General features: G+C 45.4%; 2 protein-coding genes across 12 annotated transcripts in view; one reads left to right on the top strand and one right to left on the bottom strand.

Moving 5' to 3' along the window:
- The window catches only part of SNTA1 (syntrophin alpha 1), a 55,641-nt gene extending 51,406 nt beyond the window's left edge, over positions 1–4,235 (bottom strand). For both annotated transcript variants that reach the window (XM_087445401.1, XM_087445402.1), the window contains exons 1-2: positions 4,106–4,235; positions 806–916 (exon numbers count right to left, since the gene is read on the bottom strand). The gene's annotated coding sequence lies outside the window, so the exon portion shown is untranslated. The remainder of the gene's footprint in view (positions 1–805; positions 917–4,105) is intronic.
- The window catches only part of CBFA2T2 (CBFA2/RUNX1 partner transcriptional co-repressor 2), a 173,554-nt gene continuing 153,411 nt past the window's right edge, over positions 3,581–23,723 (top strand). For 5 of the 10 annotated variants that reach the window (XM_087445397.1, XM_087445395.1, XM_087445392.1 and 2 more), the window contains exon 1: positions 19,207–19,351. Coding sequence is in view for 3 of the 10 variants with exons in the window: in XM_087445391.1 (XP_087301517.1) it covers positions 19,318–19,351 (34 nt within the window). In the remaining 7 variants the exon portion in view is untranslated. Of the gene's footprint in view, positions 3,600–19,204; positions 19,352–23,723 lie in introns of those variants that run through there. The other 5 variants (XR_015555604.1, XM_087445391.1, XM_087445390.1 and 2 more) reach the window with 2 other exon arrangements.

Below are 23,723 nucleotides of genomic sequence, written 5' to 3'. Positions count from 1 at the left end.
GCTCAAAGGTAGAGAACCGGACCCTTTTGCAGCAGGTGGTCTTACCTATTGAACGGCTGGGAGAGGGGCAGGTTCTAGCTCTCGACCTCTCCATTCTCCTGCCACAGGTACATAGCACTATTTGTTCCCTCCTGGACATTCTTCCTCCCTTCACCTGGGTAACCCCCACTGATCACAGGGATTTTTGCTCCCCTGCTGCTTTCACAGGGAAGTTTCCTGATTGATTAGAATTACATGGTTTCAGAGTTCTATTTGTTAGAATTCCACAACCAGAGAATGCTATTGATTAGAATTTTATGGCCCCAGAGAAGTATTGATTAGCATTCCATGGCCCCAGAATTCTATTACTCAGAATTTCACGACTTGAGAATGCTATTGACTCGAACTTCCTGGCATCTTAGTGTTCCAGCAATGCGTCCTTCCATCAGATATCCACACAGATCACTCAGCTCTCTGCTCCAACTGTCACTTTCTCAGGGAGGCCTTCCCTCTCCTCTCTGTTTCAAATTGTCTGCCACCTGTTCCTGCTTATTTTTCTCCATGGTGGTTATCACCACTTAACAATATATCAAGTACATTACTTACTGCCTCCTGTACCAGAATGTAAGCAGGGATTTTCATCTGTCTTGTTCACCGCTGTATCACTAGGGCCTAGAATAGTGGCTGGCACACAGCAGATGCTCAATAAACATTTGTCAAATGTCTATAAATGAATGAACTGTGGAATGAATAAACTGTTGTAATTATTACATAAATGTACCATTTAATCATTTTAAAAATAGTGACTGCCAACTTATCTACCTACCTTCTCCAGCATGTTCCACCTCATTCAATGCTTCAACTCATGGATGGAGAGGGGAGTCGCTGTGCCTCTCTCCCTAAGACAGGGGTCTCATCTGAGACAAAATCTAGGCTCCTAGGAGAGGGACAGGAATTGAAATGAAAGGAAAGGGGGGATGAGTCTTAAAGGGGATATTCGAGGACCTGGAACCTACTAATTTTTCAGACCTCAAATGTTACCATCACCTCCTCCAAGAAGCTCTCCCTGATAGCCGGCTTAACTTGGCTCCCCTATTCAATGCTCTTCAACCTGTTCACAGTACAGAGTGCTGTGTATTTAGAGATGCGTTGGGTGTTGTTTGATTGACATCTGTAGATAAGGACCACATCTACTTCGTATCTCATGCCTAGACCAGCGCCTGGCACACAGTAGGTGCTCCAGACCTACTGTGGAATGAATGCATGAATACCCTATCAGAGTCATGCCGGCAGGGGCAATAGCTGCCAAGGGTTAGGGGATGGCAGAGGGAGGAGGACCCTCAGCGGACTGTGAGTTTGGGTCTCCAGCACACCCCCCTGCCCCCCGGAGCCAGCTCGAGGGTAAAGGGTAGGGTAGGAGTGGGCAAACTTTTTCTGTGAATGGACGGGTAGTAAAACATAGGCTGCCTGCTGTTGTAGCAATCAGCCGTAGACACTATAGTACGCAAACAATAAGGAAGGCTGTGTCCCAAACAAACTTTACTTAAGGGCGCTAAACTGGAATTTAATATAAGCTTCATGTGTCACAAAAACATTATTACTTTGATCTTTTCAACAGTTAAAAAGTGTAAACACCTCATAAACGGCAAAGGTTATCATTTGCAAAACCCCTGAGATAAAGCTCTAAGCAGAAAGGAAGGGTGGGAGACTGAGGTGAAGAAGGGAGGTTTTCTGTTCCCTCTGTGACTTAACCACGCTGAGCCTCCGCCTTTGGAAAGGGGCAGTAATAAAAGTCCTCGGTTCCCAGGGCGGTCGTGAGGATTATCTGAGATAACGCCTTCAGCTCCAGCCTGGAGGGCTCAGCGTGAGCCACTGGGTTACAATTGTTACTAATAATCATTAGTATAATTACCAGGGGGACTTTGGGAGGAGCAAACGGAAGGACGCATGCAAATCCCCAGCACAAAGTCTGGCACCAAGGAGACCTGCACAGAAGCTCCCAACTTCGTCTGTTCTCCACCCAACCCCCCACCCCACCCCACCCCACCCTGGGTCACTCCAGATAGATCTCCCTAGCATCCTCCACTGGCTCCCCAGGCTCTCCTGCTCCCCAAAGGCCTCGGCTGAGACTGGAAAAGGTACCCACGGCAGCTGGTCAGGGTGCAGGGATAGGGCCAGGCGTGGAGGGAGGAGGGTTCTGACCAGGCTCGGCCCATTGTCTGAGCCCGCTGGCCTGCCAGCCAGCTGATGTCCTGGGTCGCAGACACCAGCTGGCCGGCCCCACCCCCGCCCCAACACCCCCTCCTCCTGGATCCCTCCTCAGCCTCCGCCCCCACCCACCCACAGCCTGGAAAGACTCAGGGTGTGACCACAGAGTCTGAGCTTTTGTCCCCGAAATCGTAGGCTGATTTGCATTCCTTTAGCGATTTGCACACCCCATTCATTTGTAGCGAGCTAGACGGCTGCAAAGCCTGTAGGCTCCTTTGAGTTTATTCTATTTGAGTGGGGTTTTGAAATGTAATTTTGGGTGTTCCTTTTCAGCCTTCAGCACTTCCTTATTCTGGGACTTTGGCTGAGTGACTTTGCCACTCAGATCCTCAGTTTCCTCATCTGTAAAATGGGGACAATAACACCTTTCCTATAGAGTGGTTCTGGGGAGTAAATAAGAGAACGCATGCAACGTACCTGCCACAAAGTGTGCTCAACAAATGATAGCTGTTGTTACTGAAATATATTATCATCCTAATGTCCTCCAGAGCCAACTGTTGAAACCTTTGCTGCCCAATAAGGTAGCTACCAGACACATGTGGCTATTTAAATTAAAATTAATTAAAATTATGGGCCGGCCCTGTGGCGTAGCGGTTAAGTGCACGTGCTCCGCTGCTGGGGGCCCGGTTCGGATCCCGGGCGCGCACCGACGTATCGCTTGTCAGGCCATGCTGTGGCAGTGTCCCATATAAAGTGGAGGAAGATGGGCACGGATGTTAGCCCAGGGCCAGTCTTCCTCAGCAAAAAGAGGAGGATTGGCAGATGTTAGCACAGGGCTGGTCTTCCTCACACACACAAAAAATTAATTAAAATTAAATTAAATTGGAACTTCAGTTCCTCAATCACACCAGCCACATTTTAAGTGCTCCATAGCCACATGTTCTGGTGGCTGTCATACTGAGCAGTACAGGTATAGAACATTCCCATTATCGAAGCAAGTTGTCTTAGACTGTGTTAATTCAAACTCTCTAATTCCCCTGAGCTTTTCTCCCTTTCCTGGAATAGAGCTCTCCCTTCTGCAGTCTTTCTCACCGCCCCCATCAAGGTAATGACCTTGGTGAGTGGGTGTTCTTTTGTTCTCCACACCTGAGCAGGAGGGTGGAGAACAGGTGTGGAGCTGAGCCCTGGAGCACCGAGGGGGTGGGCGCAATTGTCTTGTTGTAAAGCAAACAGCTGCACCCAACTCTGTCCCAGCCACCAGCAGGAGCTTCCTGGCCCGGATGCGGATGAGGTAGGGGAGGCACGGGGAGTTGCGGCCCCGTCCCCACCACCACTTCCCAGAGGCGGTAAGGTCACACGACATGTCTGGGCCTGGGATGAGCAGTTTCCAGCACAGCTGTCACCTGGGAAAGGTGCGCCAGATGGGAGGCCCGGAGGGGAGGGGAGGGGAGGGGAGGATTAGCAACTTCTCAATGCCACGGCTCAACTGCACCAGAGGCTGAAGGGCATAAATGGGTCACGTTCAGACTATTTCAAACTATATGCATCTGCTGTGGTCCCCGCTCACCTCTGGAGTTTAACAACCACAGCAAGAAATGAACATTTCCATGTGACTGTCTGTTGGCATCCCAAAGTTAACATCCTTAAACCTCAACTCTTGCTTTTGCCCCCAGGATGTGTCTGTTCATGCCGCAGCTGTCTCTATCTCAGGGGATGGCTGCCCCTTCCTTCCAGCTGTCCTGCCCAAAACTTTAGAATCATCCTTGACCCTTCTCTTGCCCATACCCTACAAAGGAGCCATCAGCAAATCCTATTGGCTCCACCTTCCAAATATATCTCGAATCAAACCCCTTCTCGTCGTCTCCACTGCCTGCCACCACCCTGGTCTGAGCCACTGTTGTCTCCCTCTCGGGGTTACCTTGGCAGCTTCCCTCCTTATACTCTTCACCCCGGAGGCATGAAGGTCACGTCACTGCTCTCCTCAAAACTTTCTAGTGGCTCCGAAATTCACTCAGAACAAAGTCAAATTCTTTACTGTGGCCTGCAGGGCCCCACGTATCTGGCCTGGTCCCCTTGCCGAGCCACAGACTGATATCTTTTCTGTGCCCCCCCCCACATTCCTGCGTCAGGGCTTTGCTCCTGCTGCCCTCACTGGGAGCCACTCCTTCCTCACACAGCTTCTGGCAGCTCTCTCACCTTCAGGGCTCAGGAACGTAAACACCCTCTTTAGAGAAGACTTGGTCACCTTATATAAAATAGCATCCACACTGCCCCCTGCCTTGTCTTGTCTTATTTTTCCTCGGAGCACCTATCGTAGTATATATTTCTTTACTTGCTCACTGTCAGTCCACTGTCCTCGTCCCCTCACAAGAATGGCGGATCCGTGGGGCAGGGGTTTTGTCTGCCTTGTTCACTGCTGTATCCCCAGTGCTCAGGACAGTGCCTGGCACACAGTAGGTGCTCAGTGAAGGAAGTAAGCAAGCACAGGCTATGTGCTAGGAACCATGCTAGGCACCTAATCCAGTTATCTCATCTAATACCCAAGCCCCTAAGGCAGGTGCTGTTATTACCTAACTTTGCAGATGGGGAAATGAGGCTCAGAGGTAACGACTTGCCCCAAACTAGTAACAAAGTGTGTCTCCTACTGCTCCCCCACGCACAATCAGAATTGACAGGCAGGGAGCTGCCCCAGGGGATTCAGTGGCATAGGAATGACACCTGAGACCCTGGGCTCTACGAGTGGGCAGCTCTCAGTAAATGAGATTTTTTTTTTTTTGTGAGGGAAGTCAGCCCTGCATCCGTGCTAATCCTCTTTTTGCTGAGGAAGACCGGCTCTGAGCTAACATCTATTGCCAATCTTCCTCCTTTTTTTTTTCCCCCAAACCCCAGTAGATAGTTGTATGTCATAGTTGCACATCCTTCTAGTTGCTGTATGTGGGACGCTGCCTCAGCATGGCTGGACAAGCGGTACGTCGGTGCGCGCCCAGGATCCGAACCGGGGCCGCCAGTAGCAGAGCGTGTGCACTTAACCGCTAAGCCACCGGGCCAGCCCAGTAAATGAGTTTTTGACACATTCTCAGAAGGGGCTCTAAATCTCTGGACTTCTCTTCTCTCTTAGTAAGGCTTGTGGCCAATTGTTTAAAGAAAAAAAAAGCAAATCAGAGCCCCTGGGCGTACTTGAAACCTTTTATATGCATTCCTTTGCCTCAGGCTGAGACATCTTTTCCCAAGTCTCTGAGGGACAGCCCTGGCCCAGGTCACTCTGCTTGCAGCCTGAACCAGCTGAAAGAGGGTTGTGGTTGAGGATCTGTAAAGCTCTGTAGGTGGCGCAGGTAAAGAAGCAGTGAGAGGGAGGAGGGAGGGCTGCAAGATAGTCAGGGGCCACACCGTGTAGGGCTGTGTAGGTCCTGGGGGGCAGTTTGAGTTTTATTTTAAGCATACGGAGGAGTCTTGGGGAGGTTTTTGCTATTTTTTGTTTTTAATTTTTTTTTTCCTTCTTTTTCTTTTTCTTTTTTTTTTTTTTGTGAGGAAGATTGGCCCTGAGCTAACATCTGCTAATCCTCCTCTTTTTATTTTATTTTTTTTGCTGAGGAAGACTGGCCCTGGGCCAACATCCATACCCATCTTCCTCCACTTTATATGGGACGCCTGCCACAGCATGGCCTGACAAGCGGTGCATCGGTGCACGCCCAGGATCCGAACCAGCGAACCCCAGGCTGCCACAGCGGAGCGCGCACACCCAACCACTTGCGCCACCAGGCTGGCCCTGTTTTTAATTTTTGATTGAGGAAAAATATAGAGCACAAATCACAAGTGTGAATTTTCTCAAGCTGAACAAACGTGTGTGATGGCCCAGCACCCAGATCCAGAAAGAACATTACCAGCCCCCAGAAGCCCTCGGGGAGTGCCAGTCCAGTCACTAACCCTCCTTCAGCCCAAGGGTCACCACTATCCTGACTTCTAACAGCGTAGATTAGTTTACCTCTTCTTGGGATTTATATGTAAATGGAATCACGATGGATGTACTCTGTGTCTGGGTTCTTTCACTCAACATGATGTGAGATTCATCTCTGTTGTCTGTATAGCAATAGTTTTTTCATTTTCATTGCTATGTAGCATTCCATTGTGTGGATATACCACATTTCTCCTGTTGACAGACACTTTGGAACTTTCTGGTTTGGGCTTTTGTAAATAATGGTCCTATAAACAATTGTATACATGTCTTTTCATGCACACTTGTAAGCATTCCTCTCCCGTATATATCTAGGAGTAGAAATGCTGGGTCATAGAACAGGCATATGTCTAGCCTTAGTAGAAACTATTTTCCTAAGTGGTTGTACTACTTAAACTCCCACCACCAGAGTATGAGAGTTCATGAGTGTTTAAGGCAGAGAGTGACACATCTGTGTCCTAGTTCACCATCTCTGCTATCGAATGTTTGTTGAGTGACTGAGTGAGTACAGAAGCACAAGCTGAAAGGGGAGACACTTTTTTTCCATTCCATATTTACTTATTTATTTATTTTATTGCAGTAACATTGGTTTATAACATTATATAAATTTCGGGTGTACATCATTTTTTTTTTTAGTGAGGAAGGTCAGCTCTGAGCTAACATCTGTGCCAATCCTCCTCTTTTTGCTGAGGAAGATTGGCCCTGGGCTAACACCCCAGCCGATCTTCCTCCACTTTATACGGGACACCGCCACAGCATGGCCTGACAAGCTGTGTGTCAGTGCGCGCCCGGATCTGAACCGGGCTGCCAGCAACCAAGCTGCCAGCAACCAAGCACGCACACTTAACCCCTACGCCACGGGGCCAGCCCTCAGGTGTACATCATTATATTTCGATTTCTTTGGAGATTACATCATGTTCACCACCCAAAGACTAGTTACAATCCATCACCATACACTTGTGCCTAATCACCCCTTTTGCCCTCCTCCCTTTCCCCAGGGAGACACTTCTGACTGGGGCTGGCCAAACTCTCCTGAGCGGCACTTTCTCATCAGACACTATCCTGGCCCCAAAGACCAGCCATAAATAAGAAAAGATCCCTGCCCCTAAGGAACTCACAGCTTATAGAGAGGGTTTAAAACTGTGCTCCAGGGGCCAGCCCGGTAGCCTAGCGGTTGTTTGTGTTCTGCTTCGGTGGCCTAGGGTTCGCCGGTTCGGATCCTGGGCCTGGACCTACTCACCACTCGTCAAGCCATGCTGAGGAGGCGTCCCATATAGAAGAGCTACAACTCTACAACTATGCTATACAACTATGTACTGGGGCTTTGGGGAGAAAAGGGAAAAAAAAAAAAAAAGGGGAAGATTGGCAACAGATGTTTGCACAGGGCCAATCTTCCTCAAAAAACAAACAAACAAACAAAACTGTGCTCCAGTGGGGTTGATGGGGTCTGTGTGCAGTACAAGGTAACTTGTATTGTTTGCAGGGACCAGGATACCTGGAGAAATGTATGTGGAGGAGCATGACAATAGTTACACAGGACTTTAAGGCCTATTCATCTTTAGGCCTAAAGAAGGCCCAGGGACCAGTTTGGGCAAAGGCCTGGAGGACAGAGTGTTGTCTGGAGAAGACCAAGTATGGTGACTTGGGGTAAAAACATGGGTTCTGGAATCGGCCACTTACCAGCTGTATGTCCTGGGACAAAGCACTTAGCCATCATGAGCCTCAGTTTTCTCATCTGTTAAAAGGGATATGATAGCATTCAACCTAGCAGAGCTAATAGCTATGCTTTGGGCTTGGCGCACAGTACCTGGCACACAGGAACCATTCAATCAACGTAGCTCTTGTGAGATACAGTCATGCGCCACACAACAACATTTCGGTCAAGGACAGAAGACATATACGACAGTGGTCCCATAAGATTAGTACCATATAGCCTAGGTGCGTAGTAGGCTACACCATCTAGGTTTGTGTAAGTACACTCTATGATGTTTGCACAATACCAAATTGCCTAATGACGCATTTCTCAGAACATATCCCCATCCTTAAGCGACACATGACTGTATTTTTGTGTGGCTGGAGTGGAAGGTAGGACAGGCAGAAGGTGAGGGTGAGCGAGGTTAGAGTGTGTACAGCCTTGAATACCATGATGAGTTTAAATAGTTTCTGTCAATAGGGAACCAGTTAGGATTTTTAAAGGAGGCTGGAGAGTGGGCAGGGAAACTAAATTAGATGTGAGTTGGGCTCAGATCCTCTGGCTGCAGAGGACAGTTAGTGAAGGGAGAACCTTAGAGGAAGGGAAGGCACTTAGGAGACCGTTGCACTACTGTAGTATACATTTCTGCAGGTATGACATATTTCTAATAAAATGCCTAAATGGAGATCAAAAAAATAAAGAGGTGATGAGAACCTCACCCTGAACAGTGGAAGTCAGTATGAGAAGCAAGACATGGAGTCCAGTGGCATTTACCAGTGAAGTCAATAAGATGATGATTGAGCTTGGGAGTTGCAAGGAGCAAGCCTCTATATCATTGCCCGCAGGGGAGGAGGTGCACTCTCTCTGTGGGCACTTCTGAGTCTCAAGAATTTACTTACCCATCAGGGAGCAATACTGGCCATTAGCAATATGCCATATTTTCATCCATAAATTTGCAAATGTTGTAAAATAATTTTAATGCCCATTGTTAGGGTGTTGAGAGACAAGCCTGCCCAATCACTACTGGTGGAAACGTGATTTGGTAAAACTGAAAGTGTTGCTATTATTTGACCCAATAATATCATTTTGAAAAATCTATTCTAAGAATCAGAAAATAGGAAAGCCTGATGCACAGTGATGTTCAATAAGGCATAATTCATTAATAGAAAAAATAAAAAAGCAGCCCTAATGACTATTCGTATTGGATTCTATGAAAAGTAGGTTATTATGTGACCATCCATTAAAGTGACGTTTATGAATAATTTTTAGTGACATGGAAAAATGCTGATGTATGTAGTAGCGAAAAAAAGAAGGCAGGAAGCAGAAATGTATTAACAGTAAGATCTCAGGGCTGGCCCCGTGGCCTAGTGGTTAAGTTTGGTGTGCTCCACCTCAGCAACCCAGATTTGGTTCCCAGGCATGGACCTACACAACTGTTCAGCAGCCGTGCTATGGCGGCAACCCACGTACAAAATAGAGGAAGATTGGCACAGATGTTAGCTCAGGGCGAATCTTTCTCAAGCAAAAATAGAGGAGGACTGGCACAGGTGTTAGCTCAGGGCAAATCTTCCTCAAGCAAAAAAAGAGGAAGATTGGCAACAGATGTTAGCTCAGAGTGAATCTTCCTCAGCAAAAACAAAAACAAAAAAAACACAGTATGATCTCAATTGTGTAAATATACCTGTGAATAGAAAAAAGTTGAGAAGGATATACAGTAAAATGGTGACAACAATTTATTTCTGTATGCTGAGCACTGAGTGGTTTTCATTTTCTTCCTAATCTTGTTGTGTAGTACACAAATTCCTCACCGTGACTCTGCTCACGTTTTTCTCACAAACAATAATGAATTTTAATAACATAACTCAACTTGTTCATTTCTCCCTCTGGGAGCTTTTGGGCTCTTCAGCCTCCTATGGAGAAAAAGCCTTGCTTATTAGAAAAGTCCCAACCATGCCAAATATTGCCCTGGAGCACAGATAGGCTTTCTAAAGTGCCATGGGCATTTTAAGCTCCTGTTTACCCAACAAGGACTATACACCTTTAAATTAGCTTCTCTTCACCAACTGTCATCGGGCTGGGCCTTGTGTTTATCATTCATTAGCGGAAGGGGCATGGCCAGGGCAGATGGCAGGCAGCATGCACTTCTCCCTGCCACCCATCTTTATTCTTGTCACCAGTTAGAAAAACATCACTTGGTTTGGACAAGAAACAGCCAGGGCCCCAAGCAATTTCCTTAGGTCTACTGAGTGTATGATTCCTTTATTTTTTTATTTATTTATTTTCTTTGTGAGGAAGATCAGCCCTGAGCTAACATCCATGCCCATCTTCCTCTACTTTATATGGGACATCAACACAGCATGGCTTGACAAGCAGTGGGTCAGTGCGCACCTGGGATCCGAACCCTCAAACTCCGGGCCGCTGAAGCGGGGCGTGCGCACTTACCCACTGTGCCACCGGGCTGGCCCCGTATGATTCTTTTAGAAGGTCATGAAAAGCATTTCAGAATTCAATTCTTTCACCTGAGACTATGCTTCTGACTCAGGCAAACTTTATGATAAGTCTCCTAACCTCTCTGAGCCTCAGTTCCTTTGGCTGGAAAATGGAGCTTTTGCAAAGCTGAGGTCAAATTCAGTTTATAAGGCACCCGCCCCTGTCTCTGACTCTCAAATGTTATTGTCCCTGATCCTCTAGGCCTTAGGTAACCAAAGGATACTGGCTGATGCTTTGTGGCTCTGATCTTTTCCTAGAAGGCCGCTCTCCCCAACCTTCCACACACATACACACTCCACCAGGAACTAAGCAAGAATGATAAAGAAATAGAAAAGGTGGTGACCCTATGGAGACTAATTTATATCTGAAACCCAACAGAACTTGAGAAATCTATATGTTTAAAGCCAGGTCTGCCCAGGTCTTCAGCAAGAAAGTTTTCTTTTCTTTTTTTTTTTTTAATTTTTTTTTTGTGAGGAAGATCACCCCTGAGCTAACATCCATGCCAATCCTCCTCTTTTTGCTGAGGAAGACTGGCCCTGAGCTAACATCCATGCCGATCTTCCTCCACTTTATGTGGGACGCCACCACAGCATGGCTTGACAAGCACTGTGTCGGTGCGCGCCTGAGATCCGAAACCAGGCTGCCAGCACTGGAGCGTGCACACTTAACAGCTACGCCACGGGGCGGGCCCAGAAAGTTTTATTTTCAAAAACAGTAGAATGTGGTATATCTCAAACAATGGAATACTACCTGGCAATTAAAAGGGAAGGTAGACTACTGATAGATACAACATAGATGAACCTCAAAATCATTATGCTCAGTGAAAGATGCCAGGTAGGAGAGTATGTGCTGTATGAGTCCATTTACATGCAATTCTAGAAAATGCAAACTAATGCATAGTGACAGAAAGCCAATTAGTGGTTTCTTGGGTCCAGGTGCAGACGGAAGGATGGATTGTAAAGGAACAGGAGGAATCATATAGGGGTGATGGAAGTATTCTGCATCTTGATAGTGCTGGTGATTTCACAAGTACATAGAACTGTCAAAACTCATCAAATTGGGCCCTTTAAATTGATGTGGTTCATTGTATATAAAGTACACCTCAAAAAGTTGATTTTTTAAAAAGCGATCATGAGAGCTGGAGAGGGCAGGATGCAGAGCGACTGCATCCTGAAAACTATAGACCATGAGTATGAGGTTTCTTTTTGGGGTGATAAAAATGTTCTAAAGTTAGATCCTGGTGATGGTTGTACAACTCTGTGAATATAATAAAACTACTGAATTGTATATTTCAAATGGGTGATTGTATGGTATACAAATCATATCACAATAAAGCTCTTAAAGAAAAACCAGGGACCGGCCCCATGGCGTAGGGGTTAAGTGCGTGCGCTCCGCTGCTGGTGGCCTGGGTTCGGATCCTGGGTGCACACTGATGCATCGCTTGTCAGGCCATGCTGTGGCGGTGTCCCATATAAAGTGGAGGAAGATGGGCACGGATGTTAGCCCAGGGCCAGTCTTCCTCAGCAAAAATGAGGAGGATTGGCATGGATGTTAGCTCAGGGCTGATCTTCCTCACAAAAAAACACAAAAAAAACAATCATATAGCTATAGTGATAGAAGTCAGAATAGTAGTGACCTCTGGGTGGCGTATTGACTGGAAAGTGACATTACAGAGCCTTGCAAGGTGGTGGAAAACGAGCTTTATCTTGATATGAGTGGTAGTTACAAAGTGTTAAGCCTGAAACAATGCATTGAGCTGCATGCTTGACATTTGTGCATTTTGCTATATATTTACATTATACTTCAATTTTTTCATTTTGAGATTCACTTAATAATTTATATAAAGTAACTTTCACTTTTTAAAATGTACAGTTCTATGACTTTTGACAAATGAATACAATCGTAACTGTCATGGCCATCGAGATGTAGAACAGTTCCATCAGCCCTAGAATTTCCCCATTCCCTTTTAAAGTCATCCTTTACCCCTACCATAAGTGTCTGGCAACCACAGATCTGTTTTCTGTTCCTATAATTTTGCCTTTAAAAAAATATCTTACAGATGGAATCATAGAATATGTAGCCTTTTAACTCTGGCTTCTTTGCAATTCATCCATGTTGTTGTGGGTATCAGAAATTGGTCCCTTTTTATTGCTGCATAATGTTCAGTTGTATGATGAAGGTACCACGGTTTGTTTTTGGTATTTTTGAATAAAGTTGCTAAAAACAATCATGTACAGTTTTTGTGTAAACATAAGTGTTTAAACCAGCCTTGCATTCCTGGGATAATCCCAATTTAACCATGATGTATTATCCTTTTTATATATTGTTGAATTCAATTCGTTAATATTTTGTTAAGGATTTTTTCATATGTCTTCAGGAGAAACATTGGTCTATAGTTTTCTTTTCTTGTAATATCTTTGTGTGGTTTTGCTATCAGGGTAATCCCGGCCTCATAAAATGATCTGAAAATGTTTCTTCATCTTTTGTTTTCTGGAAGAGATTGTGTAAAATTGGTATTATTTCTTCTTAATTATTTGGTAGAATTAGCCAGTGAAGCCTTCTGGGTCTGGAGTTCTCTTTGTTGGAAGATTTTTTTAACTATAAATGTAATTTCTTTAGTAACTATTGTACTACTCAGATTATCAATTTACTGAGTGAGCTTTAGTAATGTGTGTCTTTTAAGGAATTGGTCAATCCCACCTAAATTGTCACATTTTTGGGCATAAAATTGTTTGTAATGGTTCTTTATTATTCTTTCACTGTATGTAGGGTCTGTAGTAATGTTCCCTCTTTCATTCTTTTCTTTTCTTTTTTTTTTTTGTGAGGAAGATTGGCCCTGAGCTAACATCTGTGTCCATCATCCTCTACTTTATATGGGACACCGCCACAGCACGGCTTGACAAGCGGTGCTTTGGTACACACCTGGGATCTGAGCCTGCAAACCCTGGGCCGCTGAAGCAGAGTGCGCATGCTTAACAGCTACGCTACTGGGCCTGGCCCTTCTCTTTCATTCTTAATATTGATATATTGTGTCTTCTCTCATTTTTTTTTTCATGTTAGTCTTGTTAGAGATTTATCAACTTTATTAATCTTTTCAAAGAACTAGAAACTTTTGGTTTCATTGATTTTCTCTATTCTTTTCTCACTTCAATTGAGTTCTGCTTTTATCTTTATTCTTTCTTCCCACCAGCTTGCCTTGGGTTTAATTTGCTTTTCTTTTCCTAGTTTCTTTAAGGAGAAGGTCAGATAGTTTATGTGAGACCTTTCCTCTTTTGTAATATAAGTATTTAATACTATAGATTTCCCTCTAAACACTGCTGTAGCTGTATCCCACAAGTTTGGATAATGCTGTATTTTCATTTTAATTTGATTCAAACTACTTACTAATTTTCCCATGACTTCCTCTTTGACCCATTGGTTATTTAGAAGTACATTGTTTAGTTTCTAAGTAATTGGGGATTTTCCGGATATCTTTCTGTTGTTGATTTCTGGTTTGATTTCATTATATCAGAAAACATAATTTGTATGATCCCGATTCTTTTAAATTTGTTAAAGTTTGACTTTTGACACAAAATATGGTCTATCTTGGTGAATGTTTTGTGTGCATTTGAAAAGAATGTGTATTCTACTGTTGCTGTGTGGAGTGTTCAATAAATGTAAATTATGTCAAGTTAGTTGATAGTTGTATTAGTTTCCTCTTGCTGCTATAACAAATTACCACAAACTTAGTGGTTTAGAACAACACACATTTATTATCTTACAGTTTTGGAGGTCAGAAATCCAAAATGGACTAAAATCAAGGTGTTGATGGGCTGCATTCCTTCTGGGGGCTCTAGGGGAGAATCTCTTTCTTGGCCTTTTCTAGAGACCACTTGCATTCCTTGGTTCCAGGTCCTTTATTCCATTGTCAAAACCAGAAGCATAACATCCTCAACTCTCTCTCTTTTTCTCTTTCTCTCTGATATCTGCTTCCATCATCACATCTCCTTCTCTGACTCTTTTAAAGGCTCTTGTGATTATATTGGGCCTACCTGAATAATCCAGGATAATTTGCCCATTTGAAGGTCCTTAACTCAATTACATCTAGAAAGACCCTTTTGCCATGTAAGGTAACATATTTACAGATTCCAGAGATGAGGATGTCTACATTATACTATCTGCAGAGTAGAATAGTTTTGTTTTATATGGGTGCTTATAATTGCTGATATTCTACTTGTTCTACTAATTACTGAGAGAGGAGTTTTGAAATCTTCAAGTATAATTGTGGATTTGTCTATTTTTCCTTTCAGTTTTATCTGTTTTTCTTCATGTATTTTGAAGGTCTGTTGTTAGGGTGCATACATATTTAGGTTTGTTACGTGTTCTTGGTGAACTGACCCTTTTTTTTTACTGAGAAAGATTAGTCCTGAGCTAACATCTGTGCCCATCTTCCTCCTCTTTATATGTGGGACGCCTGCCACAGCATGGCTTGATAAGCCGTGCATATGTCCATGCCCAGGATCTGAACCTGTGAACTCCGGGCCGCCAAAGCAGAGCAAGCGAACCTAACCACTACGCCACCGGGCTGGCCCCGACCCTTTAATTTTTATGTAATGTCCCTGTTTGTTTCCAGTAATATTCCTTGTTCTTACTTCAATCTTAGAAAGTTTGAAAAAAGCATTTTTTGTAACAAAATATAAAAATAAGCAATACTTATGAAGAGGCACCTTGAAATGGCCTGTGTATATGCTATGAAGTGCTGTGCATTTTTGAGATGTTGTTACTTCAAAAAAAGGAAGGCAGTGGGGCAGTCTGGATGGGAAGGGACTTTTGAAACCATTATGATAAATGGCTATTTCCTTTCTCTCATTCCCCATATCCAATCCTCTGGTAAACCTGTTGGCTCTACCTTCGAAATATACTCTGAATCTGACCTCTTCTCACTCCTCCACTGGACATGTTGGTCTACTTATTTCCTACCGGTAACAGCCTCCTAACCCTATAATCCATTCTCCCCACAGTAAGTAGAGGCATATTTTCAAAATGTAGTCATATCAGACCACGCCCCTGCTCCAAACCCTGCAAAATCTCCTGTTGGTCTTATAATGAAGTTCACATACTTTTCCTTGGGCACCAAAGCCCCGCAGTATCTGGTTCTGCCTCCCCACATGGCCTCATTTGCTGCCATTCTTCCTCTCATCCATACAGCTCCAGTCACACTGTGTTCCTTGTGCCTTATGCCCAGAAAGTTTATTTCCTCTTCAGGGCCTTTACACTTGCTGTTCCCTCTGCCTAGAACACAATCCCCCTAGATATCCCCATGGCCTGATCTCTCACTTCTTTATGGTCTCGGCTCACATATCATCTCCTCAGAGAGGCCTTCCTGCCTACCCATTTTATAATGACAAGCCCCATTGTACTTTGGGGACAATGTACATTGCACAATATACAATCTCCAGACCTCTTGTACCATCTCTCTTTCCCTTACTCTGTTTTTGTTTTTGACATTAAATTATACTTTCACTTATTTATCTACTTCCATAGACTAAATTGCATGCAGGTAGCAACATTTTCTTATTGACCATTGTATCCTGGCACAAAGCTTGGCACAAGATAGGTGCTTGATAAATATTTGTTTGATGAATGCATTAATTCTCTCCTTTCTTGATGATACTTCTATGACTCCCAAGGGCACGGGTTGGGGAAGGAGGATAAGGGGGGACTAGAAAGGTTCCTATTTGCGCTTCCGCAGCCCCCTGTGCATACTTCCACTTTAACACTTCCCTTATTTATATAACAGATATTTATGGAGTACCACCTCTGTCCTAGTCACTGGAGATACAAATGGTGAACAATAAAGAGAAAGTTTTTATGGAGCTTGTGGTCTATAGAGAAAAGTAGATAGTGATCTAAGAATGGAGAAAATGAATGCAAAATGATAAATGGGTTATGTGCCATGAAGAAGAGGTGCATGGTGTTATAGGAGTGGACATTAGGAGTTCTGACAGGTCTGGAGGGTTAGAGAGGACTTCTCTGAGGAAGTACCAGATGAGCTGATATGTGAAGGGTGTGTAGGAGTGAAGTGGGATTGGTTGTTTGTTAGGAGGAACATGGTTCCCAGAGGTGAGGCTCAGAGCCCTGGTGTACACTGGGGCTCTAGAAGCTTGTCTGGCCAGCATGAGAGTGATGGAGATGCAGCCAGAGAGATGTCAGTTTTGACTTGGCAAGGCAGGATGAATGAGAATTCAGCAAAACAAGGAAGGCATTTTCCTTTTCCTCATCCTCCGGAGGGCATCCTTTGTAGCTCCAGGCCTCAGACCTTCCTGATCAGCAGGACCTGTGAGTACATGTTTCTAAATCAGTTTCTTGCTTCAAATGATTTTGACAGTAGCCTGCTTTAAGAACCACTGAGTTAGGGGTGCCGGCCCAGGATCCAAACTGGCAAACCAGGGACTGCCAAAGCAGAAAGTGCGAACTTAGCCACTATGCCACTGGCCGGCCCAGAAAGCTTTTCTTAAATATCTGCATCATGTTGTGCAGTCATTATACTCCAGTTAGCCAAGTGCTGAGAGAAGGCGGGGCAGTATATACTAGGGTTCAAATGGTAATGGGAGTCAACAACAAGAAGTTTTTTAGGGGCCGACCCAGTGACGTAGTGGTTAAGTTCGTGTGCTCCCCTTCAGTGGCCCAGGCTTCGCCGGTTCTGATCCTGGGTGCAGACATACGCACCGTTCATCAAGCCATGCTCAGGCAGCGTCCCACATGGAGCAACTAGACAGATGTACAACCATGACATACAACTATCTACTGGGGCTTTGGGGAGAAAAAAAGGAGGAAGATTGGCAACAGATGTTAGCTCAGGGCCAATCTTACTTAAAAAAAAATTTTTTTTGAGCACCTACTAGGTAGGGGAGTAGTGGGTGGGAATAGAAATTTAAAAAAAGTGTATATAATCATAATTGTAACATTTTAAAAAGTGTACCAGGCACTGTGCATTTTACGCAAGCATCTCATGTGCTAGGTACTGTCATGAGCCACTCCCGGAGTCTCAGAAAGGTGAAGTGACTTGTCCAAGGCTAAACAGCTGGTCAGTGTGGAGCCAAAATTTATATCCAGCTTCTCTGGCTCTGGCATGCAGGTTCTTAGATGTGGCACAATTTTAGAGCGTACATAGGGGCCGGCCCGGTGGCTTAGTGGTTAAGTGAGGGCGCTCCGCTGCTGGCGGCCCGGGTTTGGATCCCCGGTGCGCACCGACGCACCGCTTCTCCGGCCATGCTGAGGCCGCGTCCCACATACAGCAACTAGAAGGATGTGCAACTATGACATACAACTATCTACTGGGGCTTTGGGGGAAAAAAAAGGAGGAAGATTGGCAATAGATGTTAGCTCAGAGCCGGTCTTCCTCAGCAAAAAGAGGAGGATTAGCATGGATGTTAGCTCAGGGCTGATCTTCCTCACACACACACACAAAAAAATAGAGCGTACATAGTATGTAGGTGTTAAGAAAAATTATTCAATTATCCAAAACTTGGAAGTAAAGCAAAAGAATAACTGCATGGAACTCCAATTTGCTTTTTAAGTTAACAATATATCTTGGCAACCTTTCTTATCACCACAAGTAGATACCTACTTGTTAAATGTTGCATATTATTCTCTACACTTTATTTCACTTGTTCTCCACCAAAGGCATTCAAGCCAATCCCGATTTTTGTTCTTATAAATAATTATAACATAAACTTCCTTCCTATGCACCTTTTTGTGCACATGAGCAACTGTTTCTTTGGGAAAGAGACCCACAGGTGGAAATTTCCAATCTAATGCATGGAATATGGCAACTCATTGTTTGGCAATTTCTTGATTATTAGAGAGGTTGAGCATCTTTTATTTTAACGTTTATTAGCCATTCAGATTTTCTTTTCTGTGTATTGTCTATTCATTCTCTGTCCATCTTTCTATTCAATTATCCTTTTTTTTCTTATTGGTTTGTAGTGGTTATTTATTCCGAATATTCTTTGTTGAATATATTGCAAATATTTTATCCCAGTCTTGTGTTTGTAAAAGACAAGCAAAGCTAAAAGAACTTTGTTTGTGGTGTCTTTGTACATAGAAGAGTTTGGAATTTTTAATCTCTTTTTAAAATTTTAATCTGTGTTTTTGAGTCTTTGGGAGACAGAATAGTTCAGAGTAGCTCAAATACGAGGTCTAAAGTCAGAAGTTCCTAGGTTCCAATCCTAGCTCTGCTTCTTGCTAACAGTAATCAGTGGGCAAGCTGGTTGGTGGGAAAGCCCTTTCCGCACATGTAGAAAAGGGAACATAATAATACCTCTCTCCCTCCTTGCGAGCATTAACTTGATGGAGTGTATAAAAATAGCACCTGAACACGATAAAGAGCTCAATAATAATAATGATAGCTAACAGTTATTAATATGATGGTGATATTTTAGACTTTTGGAACACGGTCGGCCAAAAAAAGGGACGTGTCTCACCCAATGACATGAGCAAAGGGCATCAGCCCTGAACCTGGAGAACTCAGGTGAGGAGTCCACCCCTCCCCCTAAGCTCCGCCCCCTAGGCCTCCGCCCCCGCTCTTGGGCCCCGGCCGCTGCCCAGGCCTCAGCGGACAGACCTCTGCCAGAAGAGTGGGCCGTGAGCGTGACGGGGGCGCGTGACGCAGGAGGGGCGGGTCTGAGAGGCAGGACGCGCCGGGATAGGGCGGTAGATTCGCGCGGAAGGGGCGGGGCAGGTCAGGGGGCGGGGTTTAGCGGGAGCTGGTCTTTGGGCCGGGCTTCCGCGTGCGTTGGTCTGGCGGGCGAGAGCGCGCGGCGGGGGCGTGCCGAAGGGCGGGGCGGAGCTAACCGGGGGGCGGGGTGGCGCGCGGCCTAACGGCGGCGGTGGCGGCGGCAGCGACGGCGGTGCTGGGGTTGGCGAGCTTTGGGGCTGCCGGTCCCGCGGCGGTGCCTGCTAGGGACCCGGACCGCGGGTGGAAGCAGGAGACGCGCGGCAGCGGTTCTCGGCGATGGTGGGCGTCCCTGGAGCGGCCGCCTTCCAGCGTAAGCGGGGCGGGAAGGCGGGCGGTGAGGGGGGCGTGTGAGGGGCCTGCAGCTCCGCAGGCGCGAGCTCCCGAGAGGCCCCCGGCGCGAGGCTCGGGTGGGGAAACTGAGGCCCGAAGCGGGGCGCGGATCCAAGGTCACGCGGCGGGCCGGGCCTTCCCGGGCTCCCGAGGCCGCCCGGGCGCTTCCTGCGCCGTCCGGAGGGCTCGGGGCTCACGGTGTGAGCGAAACTGTGGGGACCGCGGCCTCGGAGCCCAGGCCCGGCCGGCGACCGGCGGACTCGCCTGCGGGCAAGGATTGTTTTGTTTTCCCGGCGCTGGGGCCACGAAGTGCGGGTCCTGGGGAAATGTTACCCACGCCCAGTTTCGAGGGGCGTGTGGCCGTGGTGGAGGAGGCGAGGATGGCCCCTCTGAGGGCCTGTTGAGTGCAGGCTCCGGGGTCGGACCGCCTGGGTTCACATCCCGGCTCCCCCACTTACGGGCTGTGACCTTGGGTCTCTCCAAGCCTCAGTTCCCCCATCTGCAAAATGGAGGTGTGAAGAACCCCCCCCCCCCCCCCCCGCCGCCACTGTAACCCGGATTCTTGGGTTTTGTGAGCCCGGCAGAATGCTTGGCACAGACTCGGGCACACACAAGCGGGAAAACTGTCATTGTTGTAATCGCTAATACAACTCATCCAGGGTGAACCTCACTCGGAGAAGCCCGAAATTGGGCTCTGGCTGTGTATTTGAGATTTTATTTTGTCTTCGGTTAGTCCTGCTTTATGATCCAATTGTTTTTCTTACCTCCATTTCTCCATTCCAGCTTTTATCTAGTATTTCTCTTAGAATAGTGAGATCCTTGGGGGAGGGGTGGGGGTCTCTTAATAACAACAGTAAAATTTTAATTGTGTCTCGTTACAATAGTAATAATAGCCAACATTTTTTGAGCAGATGGCATTTTGCATTTTATTCATTTAATATTTATTAAATCGTCTATTAAGTAAAAGCACCATTCTTGGCCTTGGGAATATAGCAGCAAATTAGACCAAACTCGAGCTTTGAGTTTGGTTGAGGGGAGGGGGGAAGGAGATGGTAAATAAGGAAACAAATAAATCCATTTTGCATGTTTTCTCTCGTTTAATCCTGGTGACAACGTAAATAAGAGTTAAATATTTGAGTGTGCCCATTTTGCGGAGGATGCAACTGAGGAACAGAAGGAACCCTGCAATCTGGCCTCAGAGCCGGTAATCTTCAGCACATAAAGGGAGGCTCTACACAGCCTCTCTTCTTTGTTTGACCTGATTAAATGTTGGATTGAAGAAATGCAAAGTAGATGGCATCCAGCTAATGCATTTTCGTAGTCAACTCTGCAGTTGCTCCTTTTGATGGTTTGATTTGTTACTTTTGGAGCTTTTAACTAAAGAGAGGCAGACAGAGCTAACCCTTTAGGTCTGACAAAGGTGCACCATGTCAGTGAAGGGAAAGGACCTGATATCTGAACTTATTATTATTTTTTTTTGTGAGGAAGATCAGCCCTGAGCTAACATCCGTGCTAATCCTCCTCTTTTTGTTGAGGAAGACCGGCTCTGAGCTAACATCTATTGCCAGTCCTCCTCCTTTTTTTTTTCCCCCCCAAAGCCCCGGAAGTTAGTTGTATGTCGTAGTTACACATCCTTCTAGTTGCTGCATGTGGGACGCTGCCTCAGCATGGCCGGAGAAGCGGTGCGACGGTGCGCGCCTGGGATCTGAACCCGGGCCGCCAGTAGCGGAGTGTGCGCACTTAACCGCTAAGCCACGGGGCCAGACCTAAATTTTTTTTTAATGTCCAAATCTTTTTTATGCAGTTTTCAGTTTAAAATCTGCACCAAAGTACAATTTTTTGGTTCTATTATGTAACTAAGTTTTGTTTATTTAAAATTTTTTTAGTGTTCCTAAGAGAAATCTGTATTACATTCCTAAGCAGTGTGTTTAGTGTGCTTTTTCTTTTAATCTGGAAGCATATAGTAAGTTGCATTAAAATATTGAGGATTTTTTCAGTGAGGTTCTCATGATACAGTCAGATTCAACATTGACCATCTGCTAAGCACCGGGCTCTGTGCTGATGTAGGGGTACAAAGATGAATAAGAGCAGACTCATGCCTCTAGAAGCCTACCCATAGTCTGGATTGGCTAATGTTTTTAACTGAAGGGCTGGGCAGAGAGAATGTAGGAGCTCAGAGTCCCTGGGGGAAGTCGTCTCTAGAGCAGTGGCCTCAAAAGTTTTTAGTGTTTTTTCTATCAGTAAATAGGGTTGAGAATGCACACATATTATGTGAATGTTTGTTTTAAATTACAGGGCCGGCCCCGTGGCTTAGCGGTTAAGTGCGTGCGCTCCGATGCAGGCGGCCCGGGTTCGGATCCCGGGCGCGCACAGACGCACTGCTTCTCCGGCCATGCTGAGGCCTTGTCCCACATACAGCAACTAGAAGAATGTGCAGCTATGACATACAACTATCACCTGGGGCTTTAGGGGAAAAATAAATAAATAAATTAAAAAAAAAAAATTACAGTTAGAATGTTGACTGTACTCTGTATTATGTACATTTTATTTTTTTTTATTATTTTTATTTATTTATTTTTTCCCCCAAAGCCCCAGTAGATAGTTGTATGTCATGGTTGCACAGCCTTCTAGTTGCTGTATGTGGGACACAGCCTCGGCATGGCCAGAGAAGCAGTGCGTTGGTGCGCGCCCGGGATCCGAACCCCGGGCCGCCAGCAGCGGAGCGCACGCACTTAACCGCTAAGCCACGGGGCCGGCCTATGTATTATGTACATTTTATAACGTACAAAAATAGACATTTTACAAAAGGATGAGCTAAAGCAAATATAAGTAGAAGTTCCAGTATTGTCTTTCCACATCCTAGTGTGTGAATAATACCTGTGCCCCTGGGGTAGAGACCATTGGTCTTGTAGTGGGACCTTCCCCTCAACCCATTAGGTCTCTTGAAATTCCTTTCTGGAGTTGTGCCTAGGTTGAAATCTTGGGGTCCATCCTTAATAGCTTTGAGACTTTGGGCATGTTACTTAGCCTTTCTGTGAACTTTATTTTCATCATCTGTAAAATTGAGGTGATGAGAGTTCCTACCTTATTTGCAGTTTTATTGTGATGATTGATAATGTGTGTATGTTAATATAATGTCTATGTTAATATATATAAAGTATTTTTTTTTAATTTAATTAATTAATTTATTTTTCCCCCAAAGCCCCAGTAGATAGTTGTATGTCATACTTGCACATCCTTCTAGTTGCTGTATGTGGGACGCGGCCTCAGCATGGCCAGAGAAGCGGTGCATCGGTGCGCACCCGGGATCCGAACCCGGGCTGCCAGCAGCGGAGCGCACGCACTTAACCGTTAAGCCATGGGGCCGGCCCCTATATAAAGTATTTATACTGTGCTTGACACACTCTGTTTTGGGTATCGTTAGTGGCTGAGGATACAGAGATGATGGTCTCACAGCCTACTAGGGGCCCTGCACAGGTACATGGACAATGATCAAGTGCTATAAGTGCTCAAAGCAAAGGCTTTTGGGAATGCAGAGGAGGGTTAACTAATTGTTTTTTGAGGGTCCAAGTAAAGTTCAGGTAAGGAGGTGACATTTGAACCAGGCTTAAGAAGGAGAGGGGCTTTTTCCAAGAGGAGGAGGGGTGGGCCTTATTGGCCAGAGGTATAGAGTGGAAACTTGGAGGCTGTTGAGAGCTTGGTGAATAGTTCTCCAGATCTGGACCTGCAGGGAACCTGATTGAAGCTTGTAAACCTTATTAATAGGATAACAGTGAGTTCTGGCTAGAGTTCTGCCTGGCAGGGGCCAGATGGCAAGGAAGCCTATTCCAGAACTTTTCCCTGCACCACAGCCCTTTCCTCTCTGCTGGTACTTACCTCATTTTGCCTTCTAAGTTATCAAAGAATATAAACTACTAAATATAAGCTCCTTGGGCCGGCCCCGTGGCTTAGTGGTTAAGTGCGCGCGCTCTGCTGCTGGCGGCCCGGGTTCGGAACCCGGGGCGCGTACTGACACACCGCTTCTCCGGCCATGCTGAGGCCGCGTCCCACATACAGCAGCTAGAAGGATGTGCAGCTATGACATACAACTATCTACTGGGCAAAAGATAGTTGGGGGAAAAAAATAAATAAATTATAAAAATAAATAAATAAATATAAGCTCCTTGAGGGTTATGACAATATCTGCATTTTTGTGATTTTATTTTGCCTAGCAAGGTAAGTAGAAAATCTGTAAGTGTGGGGGAAAGGTGTATAAATCATTGGACCATCAAAGAATTCTGAAATTACAAGTGGAATGGTAAATGATCATACTTACTAGTGAAAAACTTGCTTACAGATATTTTATGGTAGAT

Source organism: Ceratotherium simum, chromosome 21 (assembly GCF_057802395.1).
Source record: "Ceratotherium simum simum isolate JZ-2026a chromosome 21, ASM5780239v1, whole genome shotgun sequence".
In the NCBI taxonomy this organism is placed as follows: Eukaryota; Metazoa; Chordata; class Mammalia; order Perissodactyla; family Rhinocerotidae; genus Ceratotherium; species Ceratotherium simum.
This window is presented reverse-complemented; position numbering and strand designations above follow the sequence as displayed.